At 45.7% G+C, this 20,831-nt stretch overlaps 11 protein-coding genes across 11 annotated transcripts; 8 read left to right on the forward strand and 3 right to left on the reverse strand.

The window, feature by feature from the left end:
* Positions 1-239: 239 nt before the first annotated feature.
* CYBJADRAFT_177795 (TauD/TfdA dioxygenase family protein) lies at positions 240-1,511 on the forward strand (the record flags this gene model as incomplete). Its single annotated transcript, XM_020216887.1, has 2 exons — positions 240-347; positions 378-1,511. The coding sequence occupies 2 exons, from the start codon at positions 240-242 to the stop codon at positions 1,509-1,511; spliced, it is 1,242 nt and encodes a 413-aa protein (XP_020070155.1).
* Positions 1,512-1,666: 155 nt separating this feature from the next.
* On the reverse strand, positions 1,667-2,401 carry MRP20 (mitochondrial 54S ribosomal protein uL23m; the record flags this gene model as incomplete). The annotated part of the gene is made up of 2 exons (XM_020217524.1): positions 1,667-2,299; positions 2,336-2,401. 2 exons carry the CDS (start codon positions 2,399-2,401, stop codon positions 1,667-1,669), a joined length of 699 nt encoding a protein of 232 aa, XP_020070156.1.
* A 277-nt stretch (positions 2,402-2,678) lies between these two features.
* Positions 2,679-6,808, forward strand: RPB2 (DNA-directed RNA polymerase II subunit RPB2). The gene has a single exon (XM_020215247.1). It carries the CDS (start codon positions 2,989-2,991, stop codon positions 6,646-6,648), a length of 3,660 nt encoding a protein of 1,219 aa, XP_020070157.1. The 5' UTR covers positions 2,679-2,988; the 3' UTR covers positions 6,649-6,808.
* A 14-nt stretch (positions 6,809-6,822) lies between these two features.
* Positions 6,823-7,318, reverse strand: MRPL23 (mitochondrial 54S ribosomal protein uL13m; the record flags this gene model as incomplete). The annotated part of the gene is made up of 1 exon (XM_020217525.1): positions 6,823-7,318. The coding sequence occupies exon 1, from the start codon at positions 7,306-7,308 to the stop codon at positions 6,823-6,825; it is 486 nt and encodes a 161-aa protein (XP_020070158.1). The 5' UTR covers positions 7,309-7,318.
* Positions 7,319-7,758: 440 nt separating this feature from the next.
* On the forward strand, positions 7,759-8,274 carry RPB7 (DNA-directed RNA polymerase II subunit RPB7; the record flags this gene model as incomplete). The annotated part of the gene is made up of 1 exon (XM_020212769.1): positions 7,759-8,274. One exon carries the CDS (start codon positions 7,759-7,761, stop codon positions 8,272-8,274), a length of 516 nt encoding a protein of 171 aa, XP_020070159.1.
* Positions 8,275-9,100: 826 nt separating this feature from the next.
* CYBJADRAFT_168181 (MCT family MFS transporter) lies at positions 9,101-10,731 on the forward strand. Its single transcript, XM_020215248.1, has one exon. The coding sequence runs from the start codon at positions 9,290-9,292 to the stop codon at positions 10,694-10,696; it is 1,407 nt and encodes a 468-aa protein (XP_020070160.1). The 5' UTR covers positions 9,101-9,289; the 3' UTR covers positions 10,697-10,731.
* Positions 10,732-10,934: 203 nt separating this feature from the next.
* URH1 (trifunctional uridine nucleosidase/nicotinamide riboside hydrolase/nicotinic acid riboside hydrolase) lies at positions 10,935-12,144 on the forward strand. The gene has a single exon (XM_020215249.1). The coding sequence runs from the start codon at positions 10,946-10,948 to the stop codon at positions 11,963-11,965; it is 1,020 nt and encodes a 339-aa protein (XP_020070161.1). The 5' UTR covers positions 10,935-10,945; the 3' UTR covers positions 11,966-12,144.
* Positions 12,145-12,718: 574 nt separating this feature from the next.
* CYBJADRAFT_168183 (sure-like protein) lies at positions 12,719-13,908 on the forward strand. Its single transcript, XM_020215250.1, has one exon. The coding sequence runs from the start codon at positions 12,799-12,801 to the stop codon at positions 13,771-13,773; it is 975 nt and encodes a 324-aa protein (XP_020070162.1). The 5' UTR covers positions 12,719-12,798; the 3' UTR covers positions 13,774-13,908.
* A 230-nt stretch (positions 13,909-14,138) lies between these two features.
* Positions 14,139-14,850, forward strand: CYBJADRAFT_168186 (L-methionine (R)-S-oxide reductase). The gene has a single exon (XM_020215251.1). The coding sequence runs from the start codon at positions 14,184-14,186 to the stop codon at positions 14,703-14,705; it is 522 nt and encodes a 173-aa protein (XP_020070163.1). The 5' UTR covers positions 14,139-14,183; the 3' UTR covers positions 14,706-14,850.
* Positions 14,851-15,680: 830 nt separating this feature from the next.
* Positions 15,681-17,156, forward strand: DIT1 (Dit1p; the record flags this gene model as incomplete). The annotated part of the gene is made up of 1 exon (XM_020213733.1): positions 15,681-17,156. One exon carries the CDS (start codon positions 15,681-15,683, stop codon positions 17,154-17,156), a length of 1,476 nt encoding a protein of 491 aa, XP_020070164.1.
* A 49-nt stretch (positions 17,157-17,205) lies between these two features.
* On the reverse strand, positions 17,206-19,710 carry CYBJADRAFT_163004 (MFS general substrate transporter; the record flags this gene model as incomplete). Its single annotated transcript, XM_020213734.1, has 3 exons — positions 17,206-18,725; positions 18,800-18,997; positions 19,086-19,710. 3 exons carry the CDS (start codon positions 19,708-19,710, stop codon positions 17,206-17,208), a joined length of 2,343 nt encoding a protein of 780 aa, XP_020070165.1.
* Positions 19,711-20,831: the final 1,121 nt, after the last annotated feature.

A 20,831-nucleotide genomic window follows, 5' to 3' on the forward strand; every position in this document is an offset into this window, starting at 1 on the left:
CACTCCCCACAGTAGTTATTATGGGGTTAGTACCAATTCGGGTTAACGAGCCCTCTCAGATGCTTGACACAGTTCTCACGAGGAATTGGCAAAGAACCACATGACCATGGATGATGACAAAGCTGAAAAGTGTGGATGCGGAGTTGTACTGCTCATATATAAGTGCCTTCGAATCTAACACGAGGTGATGTGTCATGTTAAGTAGTGGAAGAGCATAGAAACACACACACATAAGCAACATGGCACCAAGCGTTACATCAGAGACTCAGGTTAACGATATCGTAGACAAGTACAGCAAGCTTGTCCTCAAGGGAGAAGGATCACCACAACTCGGACAGAGCATTCAGGTTAAGCTCACCAACGCTGATGGCTTGAAGGATGGCTTTGGCGATGATTACTCCTCTGAGCTGCCAGAGACAACTAAGCGCCGCTTCGAAAAGTACGGTATTGACATCTCCAAGGGCTATCCAAAGAGACCGGAGAAGTTGACATTGTTCTTGGACGAAGCTGAGAAGATCAGAAACGGGCCTGACCCAGACTACGTTGAGAGAGGTGTGAATGCTGATCCCGAGAAGAAGGCGCTCTTTGCAAAGGCCAAAGAGGTCAGACACCTGACAAAGTATGTCGGCACCGAGCTTGTTGGAGTGCAACTCAGCGAGTTGAACGAGAAGGAACTGGACGAGCTGGCTCTTCTGGTTTCTGAAAGAGTGGTTGTGTTCTTCAGAAACCAAGATCTGGCTCCGCAGAAGCAATTGGAGATTGGCCAGTTCTTTGGTAACAACGTGGAGAAGCATCCACTGGCTGGCCAAGTTCCACTTCCAGGTGTCGAGGGTCCAACTGGCTTGACCACGATTTGGGGTAAGTTCAACAGAAGAAACCGTGATGTGACCTTTAAGCAAAGAGGTGGTGCCATTTGGCATACCGATTTGGACCATGAGTTCCGTGGACCTTCCATCACGCACCTCCATTTGGATGCCATTCCAAAGTTCGGTGGTGATACCGCATGGACCTCTGGGTATGCTGCTTATGATAAGCTCTCTCCAGAGTTCCAGAAGTTCTTGGATGGTAAGGTGGCTGTCCACAGATCTCAGAACAAGTATTACGACAAGAACAATATTCTGGGTGGTCCGAAGCATATTGAAAGAGAACATCCACTGGTTGTTACTCATCCAGTGACTGGATGGAAGGCATTGTTCGTCAATAGAGGACACACCTTGAGAATCAAGGATTTGGAGCCAGAAGAATCCAGAGTCGTCTTAAACTATTTGTACGAAGTGTTGGAGAAGAACTTGGACATCCAAGTGAGATTCACATGGGCCAACGAAACCCAGGACCGTTCATTGGGAGCTTCAGCCATCTGGGATAACAGAATCAGTGCACATTATGCCATTGATGACTATGACGATGAAGAAGACCCAAGACACGGTACAAGAGTCACTTCGCTGGGTGCGCCTCCAGTCTTTGTTCCAGGTTCCAAGTCTCAAAGAGAATCCTTGGGATTGAAGCCTTGAAGACCAGTCCATAGCTTCTAGTTACAGTTGAAATTGATGTCTCCAGTTTATTCCATGCAACATTGTAGAAATGAATCCATCACCTGTATTGGCATTTTTTGTCTGTGTACTTATTTACAAGAGTATTTCATATTTATCTTCTTCACAAGGTGGCATTATAATCCCAAGTACTTGGTCACAAGGTCAACCTCATCAGCTCTATCAGCCTTCATTCTAGCCTTGTTCTTCTCGTTGAGCAATTGGCTCTTCAGCTTCTTTGGAATGAAAGGTTCTGGTTTGTGCTTGTAAGGACCAAGGATACCTCCAAATGCGGTCCCTTGTTTCAGTTTATCAGATCCAAATGCCTGCTTCTGTTCCGAGTACTTCTCCAACTCCTTGAAGAAGTCAACGTTCCATGCGTCTTTGTTCTCCGGCTCCTCTGGCCAGACAAATGGTTCAAGCATATCGATGGTCATCTTCTTGATTTGACCCGTTCTATAACGTGCCACCGCATTACCTGTTCTTGTGTATGGTGCATGGAGCAGCTGTGTGGTGATGTTGAAAGCCCTCAAGCCATAGACATGGTATAGGTAGTCCCTGAGGTCAAATCTGTTGAAACCCTTTGGTACGATGAACTTGGCCTGATAAGGTGTGTGTTTCGCGTTAGGACGCAGCAAGATCACTCTGGCAGTAGGGAAATACTGCTTATTCTCACCAACTCTGAAGTGGGCCTCACCTTTATCTATGGAAGCCTGGTTAAGCTTGAGAAGCTTCTCAGAATGCTTCGTCGTCACTTGGAACTTCTTCGCCTTGTTCACAAGATCCAGGTGCTTTGAAGGGCTCACGGCAGTGGCGAGCGATCTGCTCCCACTCTTCATGGCATCAGCCACTTGTGGAACGACTCTAGGCATTGCGCAAAGCGGTTGTTGAACTGTGTGTAGAACCTTTGGCAATGAGCTTTCAACAAGCTTCCAACGAGTTACACAGTGGACAAATTTTCCAATGTACACAAAAACCGGGCAGAATCTACGAGAAAAAAAAACATACACACCAGGAGAGTGTGGTGTTTGGGTGTGCCGGGTAACCGGTTCAATCGCGGTTTTCGTTTTTGTGGTTTTTTTTTTTCCCCCGTCAGCGAAAAATTAGCCGCCGACAATTGCAAAACAAATTGCAAAGGCAAAAAAAACCACAAAAGAGAATCTTCAAAATCAAAACAAAGGAACCACCACCTTGTCGGAAGACGTCATACAAAGGGTAAACACACAGGGCGGCACATCGTGTTTTTGTTTATATCTTCTGTTCTCCTTTGCTTCTTTTGATTTACTGCTCGGAGTTTCTTCGTATCTGTGTGGCTTGCCGTGTTCATAGAGGAGACATTCATTGACGTACTTTCACCGACACAGAGTAATATATATAGAGGTATACATCGTACCTCGTGATTATTTGTATCAGCCAGTGGTGTGATCAAGCAAAAGAGGAAGAGCTATCTGAAACAGAGATGTCTGACGTTGAGGAAGATCCATATGCGCTTGAGGAAGGTAACGAGATTACCGCCCAGGACTGTTGGGCGGTGATTTCCGCTTTCTTCAAGGAGAAGGGTTTGGTCTCCCAACAATTGGATTCGTTTGATGAGTTCATCCATACGTCTATCCAAGAGCTTGTGTGGGAGGACTCCACGCTGATTTTGGAACAACCTGCTCAACATATAACTGAGGCCGATAACGTCAATAGAAAGTATGAAATCTCATTCGGTAAGATCTTTTTATCAAGACCTACGATGACAGAATCCGATGGTACCACGACACAGATGTTCCCACAGGAGGCTAGACTCCGTAACCTGACGTATGCATCTCCGTTATTCGTTGAAATGGACAAGGTTACTTATGAGAAGCGCGATGATGAAAATGAATGGAGGGCGTTACCAGATGAAGTCAAAGAGGAACAGGTGGATAAGAAAGTTTACATTGGAAGAGTCCCAATCATGTTGAGATCCAAGTATTGTCTGTTGAGAGACTTGAACGAAACCGAATTGTACTCTTTGAAGGAGTGTCCATTCGATATGGGTGGTTACTTCGTCATTAACGGTTCTGAGAAGGTTTTAATCGCACAAGAACGTTCGGCTGCAAACATTGTCCAAGTGTTTAAGAAGTCGGCACCATCACCAATCTCACACGTTGCAGAGATTCGTTCCGCACTGGAAAAGGGTTCTAGACTGATTAGTTCCATGCAGATCAAGCTTTATGGTCGTGATGATAAAGGATCAGGCAGAACAATCAAGGCAACGTTACCTTACATCAAACAGGATATCCCAATCGTGATTGTGTTTAGAGCCTTGGGTATCGTTCCAGATGGTGATATCTTGGAACATATCTGTTATGATGAAAACGATTGGCAGATGTTCGAAATGTTGAAACCTTGTGTCGAGGAGGCATTTGTTATCCAGGACCGTGAAGTTGCCTTGGACTTTATCGGTCGTCGTGGTAATGCACTGGGTATCCGTAGAGAAAAACGTATTCAATACGCAAAGGACATTTTACAAAAGGAATTCTTGCCACATATTACCCAAAAGGAAGGCTTCGAATCAAGAAAAGCCTTCTTCCTGGGTTACATGGTGAACCGTTTATTGCTTTGTGCCCTGGATAGAAAACCACAAGATGACCGTGATCATTTCGGTAAGAAGAGATTAGACTTGGCGGGTCCTTTGTTGGCTAATCTTTTCAGAATTCTGTTTAGAAAATTGACTAGAGACATCTACCGTTATATGCAGAGATCTGTTGAGACTGGCGATGACTTCAACTTGAAATTAGCCGTTAAGGCAACGACCATCACATCGGGTCTTAAGTACTCCTTGGCAACTGGTAACTGGGGTGAACAAAAGAAGGCCATGAGCTCAAGAGCTGGTGTTTCACAAGTTTTGAACAGATATACCTATTCTTCTACACTTTCCCATTTGAGAAGAACTAATACACCAATTGGACGTGATGGTAAGTTGGCTAAACCACGTCAATTGCATAATACCCATTGGGGTCTTGTCTGTCCTGCTGAGACTCCTGAAGGTCAAGCGTGTGGTTTGGTGAAGAACTTGTCGCTCATGACATGTATCTCTGTTGGTTCTGGTTCCGATCCAATCTTATACTTCTTGGAGGAATGGGGTATGGAACCATTAGAGGAGTACGAACCACGTAAAGAGAGAGACTCCACAGCAACTAAGATCTTTGTCAATGGTGTCTGGCACGGTATTCACAGAGACCCAGCCAAGTTGACCGAAACAATGAGATCGCTAAGAAGAAATGGAGAAATGTCCCCAGAAGTTTCTATTATCAGAGATATCCGTGAAAAAGAATTCAAGGTGTTTACCGACGCTGGTAGAGTCTATAGACCACTTTTCATTGTTGAGGACAATTTGGAAACAGGTGAAAAGGAGTTGGCATTGAAGAAAGAGCACGTTAGTCGTCTTTTGGACTCAGAACAATACGAAAATGAACTCGAACCGGAGGAGTATGATGCTCACAACTTTACCCCTTACACATGGACCAACTTGTTGAGTGAAGGTATTGTGGAGTACGTGGACGCTGAAGAAGAGGAAACAATTATGATTGCTATGTCACCAGAGGATTTGATCCCAGACAACGATTTATCAACTGACACATCGAATCCAAGTGAACGTATCAACACTAAAACATCGTCACATACTTACACGCATTGTGAAATTCATCCTTCCATGATTCTTGGTGTTGCGGCATCTATCATTCCATTCCCAGATCATAACCAGTCCCCACGTAACACATACCAATCTGCCATGGGTAAGCAAGCCATGGGTGTGTTCTTAACCAACTATAGTGTCCGTATGGATACCATGGCTAATATTCTTTACTATCCACAGAAACCTTTGGCTACTACAAGATCAATGGAGTATTTGAAGTTTAGAGAATTACCAGCTGGTCAAAATGCTATTGTCGCCATTGCATGTTACTCTGGTTATAACCAAGAAGATTCCATGATCATGAATCAATCTAGTATCGACAGAGGTTTGTTCAGATCTTTATTCTTCAGATCATATATGGATCAGGAGAAGAGAGTTGGTATGTCTGTTGTGGAAGAGTTTGAGAAGCCAAACCGTTCAAATACATTAAGATTGAAACACGGTACATATGAAAAGTTGGACGATGATGGTTTGATTGCGCCAGGTGTTAGAGTTTCTGGTGAGGATATCATTATTGGTAAAACCACTCCAATTCCACCAGACACAGAGGAATTGGGTCAACGTACAGTATATCATACGAAACGTGATGCATCAACACCTTTGAGATCCACTGAAAATGGTATTGTTGATCAGGTGTTAATAACTACGAACCAAGAAGGTTTGAAGTTTGTTAAAGTTCGTATGAGAACAACCAAGGTTCCCCAAATTGGTGACAAGTTTGCATCCCGTCACGGTCAGAAGGGTACTATTGGTGTTACATATCGTCGTGAGGATATGCCATTTAGTGCAGAAGGTATTGTTCCGGATTTGATTATAAATCCGCATGCTATTCCATCTCGTATGACTGTTGCGCATTTGATTGAGTGTTTACTTTCAAAGGTTTCTGCCATTTCCGGTTTTGAAGGTGATGCATCACCTTTCTCTGTTGTCACTGTGGAACAGATCTCCAATCTACTTCGTGAGAATGGATATCAATCCAGAGGATTTGAAGTTATGTACAACGGTCACACAGGTAAGAAACTTATGGCACAGATTTTCTTTGGACCAACCTATTATCAACGTTTGAGACATATGGTTGATGATAAGATCCATGCTAGAGCTAGAGGTCCAGTGCAAATCTTGACCAGACAACCTGTAGAAGGTCGTTCGAGAGATGGTGGTTTACGTTTCGGTGAAATGGAACGTGATTGTATGATTGCGCATGGTGCAGCATCCTTCTTGAAGGAGAGATTGATGGAGGCTTCTGATGCATTTAGAGTACACATCTGTGGTGTCTGTGGTTTGATGTCGGTGATTGCAAAGCTCAAGCACAATCAGTTCGAATGTCGTGGGTGTAAGAACAAGATTGATATCTATCAGATCCACATTCCATATGCTGCAAAGTTATTATTCCAAGAGCTTATGGCCATGAACATTGCACCACGTCTATACACAGATCGTTCTGTTGCATTTTGAGACGTCTACAAAGATGAGACATCCCTCTTACTGACTGTATCATATGAAGATGATTGAATAAAGAGAAAAAATCACATACAATTCCGAATAAAAAAAGTTATTTTCATTTTTAATCTTTATGTACGTGCTCAGTATGAGTAAACACTTCTATTTACATGGCTGGAATCAACTTTTCTACTTTTGCGACTCCAACTCCTTAAGCTTCTGCACAACCAACGGTTGTTCATCAGCATATGCCACTATGTTCTGCTTGTATGGGTTCTCTGATCCATCAAACACCTTGAGTCTGGCCAATCTTGTCTTTCTATAAGAGTTCTTTGGAAGCATTCCACTAACGGCCTTCTTCAACAACTCCCCAAACCCTTTATCTTGTGCCATCTTCTTCATAGGGGTCAGCACCAGCGAGCCCGGCTTGGTCGAGTGTCTCCAGTACTCCTTATCCTCAAACTTGTTTCCTGTGATCTTCAGCTGAGCGCAGTTCGTGACAACAACGTAGTCACCTTGGTCCAATGTCTTGTCGAAGGTTGGCTTGTGCTTTCCAACCAGAGTGATCGCAATGCTCGACGCAAGACGCCCTAAAGTTCTATCGTCCTTGGCAACATCAACGTGGTGCCATACCCTAGCAACGCTGATACCGGTTCTACCAATTCTCTGCGACATCCTGGCCGGTGTTCTCTGTTGTCTGCCTCCGCTGTTCTCTCCTCTGCCCTCTGATGCCTCGTCTGTTGAAGAGAGCGAAAAAAAAGTGCCGCCGAGGGGCCTAAGATCACTGCACAAGTGTCACATACCGTGGCTGCATTTTTCTCAGCGGTTATGCAGAGAAAGCCCTTTTGGGTTAGCGAAGGGGAAAAAACGAAAAGCGTCGAAAACTTCAACGTAAACAACGTAAACAACGTCAACAAAGACACACCAACGGTTGCTTTCGACTGCTCTGTTTACCGACCCATCGCATTGTCCGAAGCCAGAAGCAATTGCATCCGTGACACTCCCCTTCATTCTCTCCTTATAGACACTCCAACTGTGCTTCTCGTTGTTCCCCCACCCGCCCACTTGCATTACAACGTTGTTTAGAAGCCACCACTCTATCATAACACACACACACTGCGCATAATGTTTTTCCTCAAAGATCTTTCGCTGACGGTAACGCTGCACCCATCGTTCTTCGGCCCACAGATGACACAGTTCTTACGGACAAAGCTTCTAAACGAGGTTGAAGGGTCTTGTACGGGTAAATTTGGCTATATCATGTGTGTGCTGGATTGTATGTCGATTGATATTGGTAAGGGCACGATCATCCCGGGCGACGGTTCAGCTGAGTTTGAGGTGAAGTACCGAGCTGTGGTGTGGAAGCCGTTCAAAGGTGAGGTTGTGGATGGTACGGTGTCACAGGTGAGCAAGCTGGGGTTCTTTGTTGATGTTGGTCCGCTGAGCGTGTTCGTGTCGACGCATTTGATCCCACCTGACATGTCTTTCAACCCTGCTGCCAATCCTCCAGCTTATCAGTCTGACGACCAAATCATTGAGAAGGGTAGCAGGGTGAGGCTTAAAATTGTTGGTACCAGAGCTGACGTGAATGCCATCTATGCAATTGGAAGTATAAAGGAGGATTATCTGGGTGCTCTGTGATTTCAACGAACCCATGTCTTATATACTGGATGTTTCTCCATAGAGAGAAGGAAAATTAAAGTGCAACAGAAACGTGCTTTCAAAAGCTAATGAACGATTTCCCATATTGAGGCCCTGTGCCGGTGTAGTGTTTTAGATGTCTGGTTGGAAATATCAAGGGCTGATGGTGAAGAGATGAATTTACATGATTGAAGGGTTTGTGGATGGTTTCCGAGTTGCTGGGCTGACGAGGCTAGTAGTTGCAACGTCAATTGCTTGGAGGTCCATCCGAGGTGTAGGCGTAGCTGCCACCCGTGATAGGCTTGGAACTGAAGAGGCAATCCAGTAGATTACGGTGATTACAGTCCGTCATAGTGTTGAAATCCTGTAATACACTATGGATTTGTCTCCTTCGTAAGTGCATTGACCCTATGTGTGTTGAGAGGCTACCTCGTAGCGAGAAACAACGAAGCAAATAAGTTAGGGTCACGAAAAGAATAGCGAGCTCATACTGCCCGTTCAGTTCATGGGTGCACCGAGAGACATGCTTCAACTCTCAGAGGACAGAAAACTATGGCTTAGACAAACATTCTGTTGGCACCTGTTGAAGTTGAAACAGAGAAGGAAAGAGAGTGAACATTGAATCAAATACATTGTTGACGGAATAACACGGAACAACACGGAGTTACACGGAAGTACACCGACTTCGGTGGAGATGAGCGCCTGGAGATAAACGGCGATAAACCGGAAAAACAAGGACTTACGTGAATATCTCGGCGATTGCAGCCCTAAATGGAACAACCGTGAGCCTTCGGCAATGTCTTCGAGGTGGACATCACCGTTCGTACGACGCAATTGTGATTCAAAGGGGGAGAATGGTGGGGGAAAACAGGTGTACACGTATGGTTTTAGAGGGATGTGCACCCAGCTAACTCCGACGTGTGGAGCCTGAAGCTGTGCTTATAAGAAGAGCGTGATTGAAGCCGTTGCTCGACATCATTGACGTTCTTGCCATCTCATCAGACACACGGATTCTATGTCTACTGAACTATCGAATCGATCTACTCCCGGAGAGAAGCAAGACCCTGAAAAGGAAGTCACAGCTGCTGTAGGCAACATCATCGAGATCCCAGATGGTGGCTACGGATGGTTTGTCTGCGCTGGTGTCTTCTTCTTGAATTTTGGAACATGGGCTGCCAATTCTGGTTACTCCATCTATTTGGCCAATTACCTGAAGAACGATAGGTTCTCCGACGCTGGAAGGCTGGATTACGCTGCAATTGGTGGACTGGCCTTTGGCTCAGGCCTAGTGATGGGCCCGTTGGTCAGGGTACTGCTGAGAGTCTCAGGCATTCGTACTGTGATTGCAGCAGGTGCACTTCTCCAGTTTACTGGCACCATTCTTGCTGCCTTCTCGACAAAGCTCTGGGAAGTTTACCTTACACAGGGTGTCATGATAGGAATCGGAATGGGGATGATATGTATACCGGGAACGACGCTCTTGGCTCAGTGGTTTAGAAAGAAGAGATCTACTGCACAGGCACTATCAGCTGCAGGCTCTGGCGTTGGTGGTGTTGTGTTCAATTTGGCAGTGGAATCCATGATCAAGCATTTGAGCCTGAGATGGGCATTGATAATACAATCGATCATATGTGCAGTGTGTAACGTCATAGGAGTTGTGTTGATCAGGCCAAGGGATAAGCATATCCAAATCTCGATGAAAGTCTGGGAATTCAAGATGTTCAGCTATCCAGGCTATTGGCTGATGTTGTTCTACATTTCCACAACACTCTTAGGATATGTTGTCATCCTCTACAGCATGTCCGACTTCACCATTTCACTTGGTTATTCGAGCCACCAGGGTTCAGTAGTTGCATGTATGGTTTCCGTTGGCATCATCTTTGGCCGTCCAGCAGTGGGCAAGCTGTGCGATATGTTTGGGACAATCACAGCTGGTATATTCGCACAGCTAGTGGTTGCTATATTCTGCTGGGCCATGTGGATCCCAGCAAGGAATCTGGCAACGGCAATTGTATTCTCACTGATAGCAGGAGGGCTAATGGGCACGATCTGGGTCTCATTGCCTGCCATCGGGGCCAGAGTGGTTGGGCTGAGAAAGCTGGACGTTGCCATGTCAATGGCATGGTGTTTCATTGGTGCCTTCGGCATGGTTTCACCAATTATTGGGCTCCAGCTAAGAAGCTCACCACCACAGGGTCAATCACACAGCCCCTTACAGTACAGAGATCCAGCAATATACTGTGGTATGGTTTATTTCGCAAGCTCCATGACTCTATGGGTTCTCAGAGGCTACCTCATCGCTAGGGATAAAGAGGCAAAGCAGCTGGGATCGCACGTCGACAACGAGGAAGCAGACCTTCCTGTGTCCATTTCCAATACTCTGAAGGGCATGTTCTCCCTGTCAGAAGAGAGAAAGGTGTAAGTGTATAATCCCATCAATGATGATGCATCGATGGCTTCTGTAAACTCCGTGTAATTCCCTGTAATTCCGTGTAATGCCGTGTAATTTCCTGTATCTCCCTGTATCTCCGGGTAATGCCGTGTAATTTCCTGTATCTCCCTGTATCTCCGGGTAACTCCGCGAGCACCTCCAGCTATCTATAGAAAAAGCATTTAGTACCGGGCTGTCTCATCTCTCTCTCATCGGACTCAATTGACAAGTTCCCCGGTAATGACGGTCACTATTCCTGTCTGGATCGACTGTGATCCAGGACACGATGACACCATTGCCCTGCTTTTGGCGTCCTTCCATCCGTGTTACAACTTGGTTGGTGTTTCGACAACGTATGGCAATGCCAGCTTGGAGAATACCACCAACAACGCATTGGCGATGATGACGGCCTTTGGAAGGACCGACGTCCCTGTGTACGTTGGTAGCTCCAAGCCATTGGAAAAGGAGCCTCATTATGCCCCGGGAATCCACGGTTCCAATGGACTTGGTGGCATAAGGATCCCCCAGCCAGCTGGTGCGACTGTGAATTCCGTTGGCGATGAGGAAGCAATGTTGGACGCGATGTATAGAGCTATCTGTGAACATGAAGGCCAATTGGCGTTGTGTGCCGTTGGTCCACTGACTAACGTTGCCAAACTGATTAAGAAGTACCCAGAAGCAAAGGCCAAGTTACACACGCTGAGTATAATGGGAGGAGGCATCCATGTGTATAACGTTAACCCTAACGAGGCCGAGTTCAACATCTATGACGACCCTCATGCTGCAAACATTGTACTGGAGGACCCGGAGCTGAAGCCCAAAGTGGTTGTCTGTCCACTGGACGTTACGCATAAGGTGCTGTGTGACGATTCTGTCCAGAAGAAGATCTTGAACGAACCAAACACCACTGCTTTTAGAACAATGATTTACGATCTCATCACCTTCTTCGCAAGCACCTACAAGGAGGCACAAGGCTTTGACAGAGGGCCTCCTATCCACGACCCCGTGGCTGTCTACGTGTTGATGCAAGTATATCACCTGCGTGACTGTGGTCTAAACTCCCAACAGCTGGAGATACACGTTGACGAGCATGGAGAGCACGAGGGTAAGATGATATCGGCAGCATGCGACGACACTGTCTCACGCGGTGGACCACGGGGAGTCTCAGTGGTGTTTGACATTGACGTTAGACAATTCTGGACAGACCTACTTGAGACCATCACCATTGCAGACGGTTGTATATCAGAACAGGCCAATTAGAACCACGGATGGTAAATTCTTGCATAGCATCAACGTGCTCGCAATGATGGCCACTCATCGGGTGAAATTGTTGAGAAATACAAGTAACGACACCTCATGCTAGAAGAGTAATGTTGAATGTAGCAGTAAAATATACGGATATGCGGTCTGCGACTAGTTCATGGCTATGTGATTGCCCACGTTTTCCCTTTCATTTCCCAATTAGTACATCAGTAGGTGCATCAACCGGGAATCTCAGGTGCCCTGTAGCAGATCGTCCATCTTTTGCCAATAAGAGCTGTGCTTCAAGTCCATGGCTAGGGCCAAAGGCTACTGACCCTCGATATTTAGCCTTTTGGATTTGCTGAAGGTTAAATGCTTGACACATCACTGCTTGGAGCATTGTGGGAAATATACGAAGCCGATGCCCTTGGCAACAGTTGATACAAAGGTGCTTCACCAACCGCAGACGTGCCTGAGACGTATGCACATGTATTCCGTGCAGTCCAAGGAGGATCTCAATCAAACGTGGAGATGTACGAGGGCAAATTGGGCCAATTGAACCCCGTTTGTTGAGGTGATCTTTAGGGGTTATACACGTGTGATCGGTGTTGCGTCTGTCCAGCGATCAATGCATTTGCTGTACGGACCAACGTTCTTGTTGCGAGTGATCGTGGCCACCAAGAGCGTGGCCACTCAGAATGTAGCCACCAAGAGCGTGGCCACCCAGAGCATGGCCACCCAGAGCATGGTCACTGCTCGAGGTATAAATATCGGGGTGGATGCTCCGCATTGTGTAGATGTCGTAGTCCTGGAGTGTCCAACAACATCAATCCTCTTGATTAGACACCGTGATGCAACTCTCTGCCCTCGTTACGCTCGCTTGTGCCTCCGCTGCTTCAGCTAAGAACATCCTCTTGACCAACGATGACGGTTGGTTAGCCACAGGTATTAGAGCTGCCTACAACGAGCTCACCAAGGCTGGCCACAACGTCTACCTGGTTGCGCCTGCTGAGCAGAGATCCGGCTACGGTGGTACCTTCATGTTCTCATACACCGACACCCTCTTCCACGACGATCAGTTCCACTACAAGAAGGCTGGTGACCCAGCCTGGGGCCACGAGGACTTTGACGACCACATCTGGTACTTCAACGCTACTCCAGCAGCCTGTGTCGCCTTTGCCTTTGACTATCTGTTGCCAAACTACTTCGCCAACACCAGCATTGACCTTGTTGTTGCTGGTCCAAACCAGGGAACCAACCCAGACGACTTCTATACCTTGTCTGGTACCATTGGAGCCACCTACAACGCCGTCTACAGAGGCTACCCAGCTGTTGCCTTCTCAGGTTCCAACACCAACAACTCCTTCTACAAGGACTCCTTGAACGAGGATCCAAACGACCCACAAAACATTTACGGCTCCAAGATGGTGGAGTTTGTCGACACCTTGTTCGAAGCACAAGGTGAGAACGAGGTGCTTTTGCCTATCGGAACCGGTCTCAACGTTAACTTCCCATTGGTCTCCACTGACTCCAAGACCGGGTGCCAAGATCCAAAGTTCACCTTCTCAAGATTGACTGGTGAGAAGGCCATCACCCTTGGCTTGAAGTACAACGAAACCAGTGGTTTGTTCAAGAGTGACGTCCTCTCAGCTCTTGGTGTTCAGATGGCTTACAACGGTGACGCTTCTTTGCCTTCCGAGGATCTTGTGCTGGATTCCTATGACTGCTACTCCCCAGTCTCCGTGTTCTCCGTCGACTACACTGCTCCTACTACCCCACAAGGTCAGGTCAAGGCTCTTCTTAACAAGATTTTGGTCGACTTGTGAGTGCCTACTGCTTCTACTTCGTCAACGTCCAGCCCTTCTCCCTTTTTCTTCTTTGTTGAACGGCTTCTCCAACGCAGAGTCGCCTCGAAGAGGTGACGCTGCTTATTCACCACTTTTATACCACAATTGAACGCAATTGCTGTACCAATCACTCGTAGAAAGCTATCGTAGAAAGCTATCGTAGCAAGCACTCATAGCAAGCACTCATAGCATCGCCAGGCTGGAGAGACAGACGCAGGGGAACAGGGAAGCCCCAAGGCGATGTGCGCTTAGCGGAACATTTTCCGTGCTTGTCTGGCAGAATAAGATGAAGCCACAGTTTTTTCTTCGCTGGTGATCAACAGTTAATTACAACTCTGCCAGCTTCCAATTGGTGTGAAGAGGCTCTGACTGTGAAACAGCATTGGACGATGGCACACCACGCTGATTATTCGTCCTTCTCGAGCTCTGATCGCGCAGAGACTCTGGGGCACTTGTTGGAGTCGTACAAGGCCCTCAGCGATGGCCAGGACAACTGGGTATGCAATCTGTCGAATGCCTCGTCTCTACTATGGCACGCTTACCATTCGCTAAACGTCAATGTCAATTGGACTGGGTTCTATGTTCTGGATCCCAAGGACCATGCGCAGCTGATTCTGGGTCCTTTCCAGGGGAAGGTTGCGTGCCAAACCATTAGTTTCGGTAAAGGTGTGTGTGGTACAGCAGCCAGCTCTAGAGAGACACAAGTGGTTGCCAATGTTGAAGAGTTCCCAGGGCATATCGCATGCGACGGGGAAACCAAGTCGGAGATTGTCGTTCCTCTGGTCAAGGAAGGTCAGACGATTGGTGTCATTGACCTTGACTGTCTCGATTTGGATGGATTTTCGGAGGTTGACAAGCAACTGCTTGAAGAGTTGGCAGAATTGATAGTGCGCACCAACAGCTGGGCTTAAGCTCCAGAGCATCCGTTTCTAACTTACCAAAAAAGCAGTCCATCCAGCCGCAAATCATTACAATGTACATAGAGAAAGGTGGTCATCTTGGCTGCTGTACAAGCTGTGCAACCAAAAGACGAAAAGCTCGAAACAAAAGGGGGAAATAGATGTATTGTTTAAGTTTAAAACTAGAATATCAACGCCTAACATTCACAATGGCTGTATTGCAAATCACAACCGGTATTTCCCGTCAATCCGTACAAATCCAGTCGCTGCTGCTTAGCTGCTGTTCTATCAACCTGTGTTACAGGCCAAGTTGCTCTTTTCATCATACACAACAACAATATGATGTAGCTGAAAAGAATTTGCTCTTTCCTTAGTCCTTGCCCTCAGCTTTGAAAGCAAAAAATTAACTCGTCTGTATATGCACCGCAATGGCAGAAGAGCAAATAAATATCTTAGTAGGGAGTTTAATGCGTGAATTAATCAGTCCATCAATCAATTGATTCACCGAGGATGTAAATCACCCTCTGTTCATATGATGGAGAATGAAACGTATGACCATCTTTGTTTCTTCACGGGCTTTCAGTATTGGTTCTGGTTGGCTTTTTAGGCTTTTGGTGTGCTGCACGGATTGCATAGCCGTCTGTGTATTTCTAACAATCTCTTTGTATACGGTCAATGTTGACACAACCGGCCAATTGGAGAGAGTTCAGTGGTATCCGGTAGTGTTATGCAATCTGGTGTTGGTTAGATAGCAGCGTGCCTGCTTCCAGCACGCCGTCACAGGTATAATTAGAGGTGGAATCCGCATCCAAAGAGCGTGGATGCAAGAGTGCGTTTAGTCTCACGAGTGCTGAACCAAGAAAGACGTACATGGTCTGTCGATATAGCAAGAAATAACCAATTAACCGTGATATAATGACAATTTCAGGTTTTGAACAGGTTGACAATTCAACGTACAGCAGGTTCCTGTCGATATATACGAGAACAATGGAGTATGACCTGTTATCACAGGAATCTAAAGGTGGATTCGATTTGGAGAACGTTTGGAACTTTATAATGCAGAAGGTATTGTATCAAATGACAAAGCCCTCAACCCAGGATGATGGCTCGTATTCGAAATACTTGGTACAGACTGCTGATTTCAACGATGAAGATATACCAGAGAGATGGCAAGACTGTGAGTACATCGTCATATATGAACATAGACTCCTCAATGAAAACCAGGTTCGTGGGTTGATTCTCGCAAGTTATGATGATGAAGAGGATAAATTTGCAGAATTCCACGAATGGTTTGCCAAAGTTGTTATACGTGATTCCAGACTTCACCTCAGCTATAGTGAATACCTTGGTAAAGTTGATATGGATTTGGCAGTTGCAACCACAGTGGCTGATTTCTTTAAAGAGAATCTGCTCAATACCACAGAACAGGATGAATGGGGTGATAAAGGACGTGATCACTTTATAGGGAAGTTGTCGTACTTCACTAAAAGAAACAAGACAATTGAAGCTGTGTTGCCTGCTTTCCCGTGTAAAAGTTCCAACTTGAACAAGGTGGCCGGGACAATTCCAGATCTGGGTGAAGAGATGGCTATCACAAGACTGATATCCTTCAACAGGGCCATCAAGTCTGTTTACAAGCCTGGAATGAAATTGTGGATTGTCAGTGATGGACATGTCTTTAGCGACTGTATTGGTGTTGACGATGATGTTGTGGACAATTACACCATCCAATTGAGGGATTTATATGAGAAGGTTGCATCAAAACTCGGCGTGCTTGATGAAAACCTCATTGGATTTGTCTCTTTGAAAGATATTTTCTTCCATAAAGGACTGCCATCGACGCCAGCACTGGTTGAAGAGGTTGAGCTTTGTCATTATACTGGTACAAAGATTTGCGACGAGTCTGAACTGTCACGTAAGATACTCATGGCTTCGTGTGATACAGATGCTGGCAAGCTTAGAAGGGACGTTGAACAGGAAGACCACCCAAGACTTCACCTTTATCGAGGTTTCACCAGATTTATGTGTGAGGACCTGCAATTCAATCCAGTGTGCAAGGCTCTTTCTAAAAGAGCATTCAAGAAGACTGTGTCTCGTGTTGCATTTGAGATGATTAAGAGAAACGATGCCTATTCCAATTTGGTTGAGCTTATGTTTCCGCATCATATGCGTCTTTCAATCCACGCCCATAACAATGGTGGTCCAAAGTTTGGTATCAAGATCATTGATCCATTGGAGTGCAGGGTGATTAAATGCTTCAACAGTTCTGAGACACCAGATTTTGAGGATTTGCTCCACATTCCAACACCATGGCATAATTGTATTGTTCAAGTGGACAACAATGATGTTTGCTATATGACAAAGTCTAAAGTTGTCTTTGAAGCCTTGGAGGCTGGCCATTACAATGGAGAGTGGGTCAGAAACGGTGATGGAAGTGGCTACTTCCATTTGAAGAAAATGTAAAGCACAATCAATAAAAGTTTCTAGTTAATCATTTTGTTCATCGCTGTACTTACACGTGTCTTTCCTCTGAGACTGAAACCATGCCTTTCAATGCGGTTTGCAAGCTCACTGGTAGTGTTAGCTCCTCGTTATCGACATGCGATCCAATTTCCTTTGCCTTATGATCCCTCGCTATTAGATAACCACGTAGAACCCACAATACAAAAGCACTTGCTAAAAAGCACACACCACAGTATATTGCCGGGTCTCTGTACTGTGTCGGATGGTAGAGCGAGCCATCCGGCGTTGTACCACGAAGCTCAATACCTATTATTGGAGATACCAATCCAAATGATCCAATCACTAACCACGCCATTGACATTGCCACGTCCAGTTTCCTTAACCCGACAACACGGACAGCAATTGAGGCAATGACAACCCATATTGACCCCATTAGTGAACCTTCTAGAAAGGCAAATGCAATTGCTGTCGCATAGTTTCTGGCAGGGATCCACATTGCAAGACACAGGATCCCTACAATTGAATGTGCAAATATACTTGTTGTAACCGGCCCAAACTTATCAGAAAGCCTTCCAACCAAAGGTCTACCAAATACTGCACCAGCTGATATCATACAGGCGACAATTGACCCTTGACGGGCTGAATATCCCAATGAAATGGTGAAATCTGCCATGTTATACAACAGCACAACGTAGCCTAGTTGCGTAGTTGCAATGTAGAGGAGGAATAGCCAATAAGTGGTGAAAGTGAGCATGTGATTATCCCAAATCTTCATGGATGTATTGATGTGTTTGGTTCTTGGTTTCACTAGTATTATTCCAATGGTATTGCACACGGCACACATTATCGATTGTATAATCAGTGCCCATCTCAAGCTTAGATTCTTTATCATCGCCTGGACGGACAAGTTGAAGACAACACCTCCGACACCAGAAGCAGCACTAGCAATGGCCTGGGCCAGAGATCTTCTATGCCTGAACCATTGTGCAATCAATGTGGTTGCTGGGATACAAATCATCCCCATTCCAATACCAATTAGTACACCTTGTGTGAGGTATATCTGCCAAAGCTGTGTTGAGAAAGCAGCAAGAATGGTTCCCAAGAATTGAAGACAGGCACCTATTGTTATTGTGAACTTCACACTGGTGTGTTTCAACACGATCCTAACCAAGGGCCCTAGAATCATGCCTGATCCGAATGCCAGTCCACCAACTGCTGCGTAGTCCAATTTCGAAGCGCCTTTGAACTTGTTATTGCTCAAATAGTTTGCCAAGTAGATGGAGTAGCCTGAGTTGGCAGCCCATGTGGCAAAATTGAAGAAGAATACGCCCATAACAACAAACCACCCATATCCACCATCTGGAACGTCGATTACCGCTGAAGTATTAACGTTGTCTGTGCTTAAAGGCTCATCTACCATGACAACTTTCTCATCTAAACCGTCTACCTTTTCAGGTTCGTTGATGGACGATGACACCACCGGTCCCAAGCTCTCATCACCACTCTTTGACATGCTACTGAGCGCTGATATCTTTCTTCTTCCTCGTTGAAGACTAAAACTCTTTCCAGCTGTGGTGGTTGTGATGATGACTAATGCGCATGGGAACAAAGAGCAAGAGAAAAAAGTCTGTAAACAGTAAAACCCCGACATTTGGCGGGACGTTTCTGTCTACTGTCGGTGTTAATTTTTTTCCCTTCTAGGAAGGGATTCTGGGGCGAGCTGGTTGGTCGTTCTAGGCAGACAGGATTGATGGCCAAAGGGCCACAGGCAGGAGCGTAGGCAGGAGCGTAGGCAGGAGCGTAGGCAGGGCCACAGGCAGGAGCGTAGGCAGGAGAATGCACTAAAACATCTTACACTGACTTCAAGGAAATGAAAACTTCTACATGTTAACTATTTATGCGTGCTCTCAGGTAAAAACACATCGTTACCTTGTTCCACTGCTCTCCGTGTATGGTAGACGATGTCATTCGACTCCCATGGATAAGCAATCCAAACATCACCAACCTGTCTTGCAGCGATATAGTTATCCTCGTTGTAAACATCTGGTGGCAGCTCAGCCTTCTTTGGCTTGTTCTTATTGTGGAGGACAAAGATACCGAACTTGGTTCCAGAATCTTCAACTTTGATGCCCCTTTCTTCACATTGCTTCGCCAAATCCTTCTTCAACTCTGACACGGCGTAGTGCAATGTGGTTCTTGTATCATCCACCTCGTCAACGATCAGGATCTTCTTGCCAATCAAGGTGAAGTCAGTCGACGTGTAATCCAACCATTGGGTGCGTACAACCTGTTTCCCCATGCTCTCCTGTTGAGTCGAGACACTGTCAACGTCTTCATATAGAGACAGCACAACGCTCATGATACGAACGTTTGGCTTACCAGGCTCCTTGAGGAAAGTACGCACAAATCTCGTTGGCACCAAACCTCCACCAGCAAGGCACACCAGGAGATCCGGGTTGAACTGTTTCAGCTTACCTTGGGACTCCTGGATAAGTTGGTGGATATGGTTGTACGAGATGTACATCTTGGACGCTTCGATGTCTTCTGAGTCCATTGTTGTAGAGTCTCAATTATGTACGAAAATGAAGGAGATCCTGGTTAGGAGAGACTAGGCTAATCCGATGGGGTCTGGGATAACCCATTCTTCAAAAAGGAGTCAAAGAAGTAGACAAAGCAAAGTTTTTTAGGAAAAAAGTTTAAAATTTATACTCTAACGACAAACAAGAAAAAATGTCCAGGATGTCCAAGCCGATGAGGTGTTCAGCTGTGCAGCGTGAAGAAACCCCTTCCCGTACCAAAACGCTACGCTGACTGCAGCGAGGGAAGAGAAACAATGACAGGACAGGAGAAGCAAAAAAATGACGTTGTCCCACCGCCGGTTGGGACAATCACGCCGCCGGCTTAATAAATTATCCATGAAAATCTGCCATTTTGTGCTGTTTAGAGACAGCAAAAGGTGGTGATTTCTTTAGAGGAGAATTAATGCACCCCTTGTGTGTCTTACTCAGATGAGACAAGACACTTGATGATGTGCTCTTCGGGGTTCAGCTTAATGTTTCCAGTTGTATCGACGTCACAATATTTCTTTCACTAATAGTAGGATGTATAGTGTTCCATTTGACGGTTTGATTTGTAGAATAGTTGATATGATAATAACAATAAGAATAATCTTCATAACAATATAATTCAGAAATATGAGAGAGGAAGGTTAAGTTCAAGGAATTTTATAAAGAGGAATATAATGGTTCAAGGAGTGCCTTTTAAACAATTGTAGAGAAGCATTCGAATCTTGATGATTCGTGCTTCATGTTGTTTGCACATCCTCTTTAGAATGTGATCACTGTGAAGTGTTTATATTAAATCACAGTTGCTATAATTCAGTGATAAACCCGGAAATCGAGTCCGAAGGTCCAATATCACAGTGGTAGAGACACACGCCCTCCCGCTGCGTGAACGACGCGTGGTGAGTGGACGGTCTACACTGGGCACATGATGAAGAGAATGTCTCGTCCCTTCCAGACTGAATGGTAGACAATATGATCCAGATAAGAAGCTTGTCAAATGTCCGTCATATGCTTCGTAAAATCTTCCCTGCGGCAAGGACTTTAACTTTTATGCTCGAATTGTCCATATCGGACACTTTTCCTGCCGCAAATCAACTCTGCTGACATTTTG

This window comes from Cyberlindnera jadinii (genome assembly GCF_001661405.1).
Source record: "Cyberlindnera jadinii NRRL Y-1542 unplaced genomic scaffold CYBJAscaffold_8, whole genome shotgun sequence".
Taxonomy (NCBI): domain Eukaryota; kingdom Fungi; phylum Ascomycota; class Saccharomycetes; order Phaffomycetales; family Wickerhamomycetaceae; genus Williopsis; species Williopsis jadinii.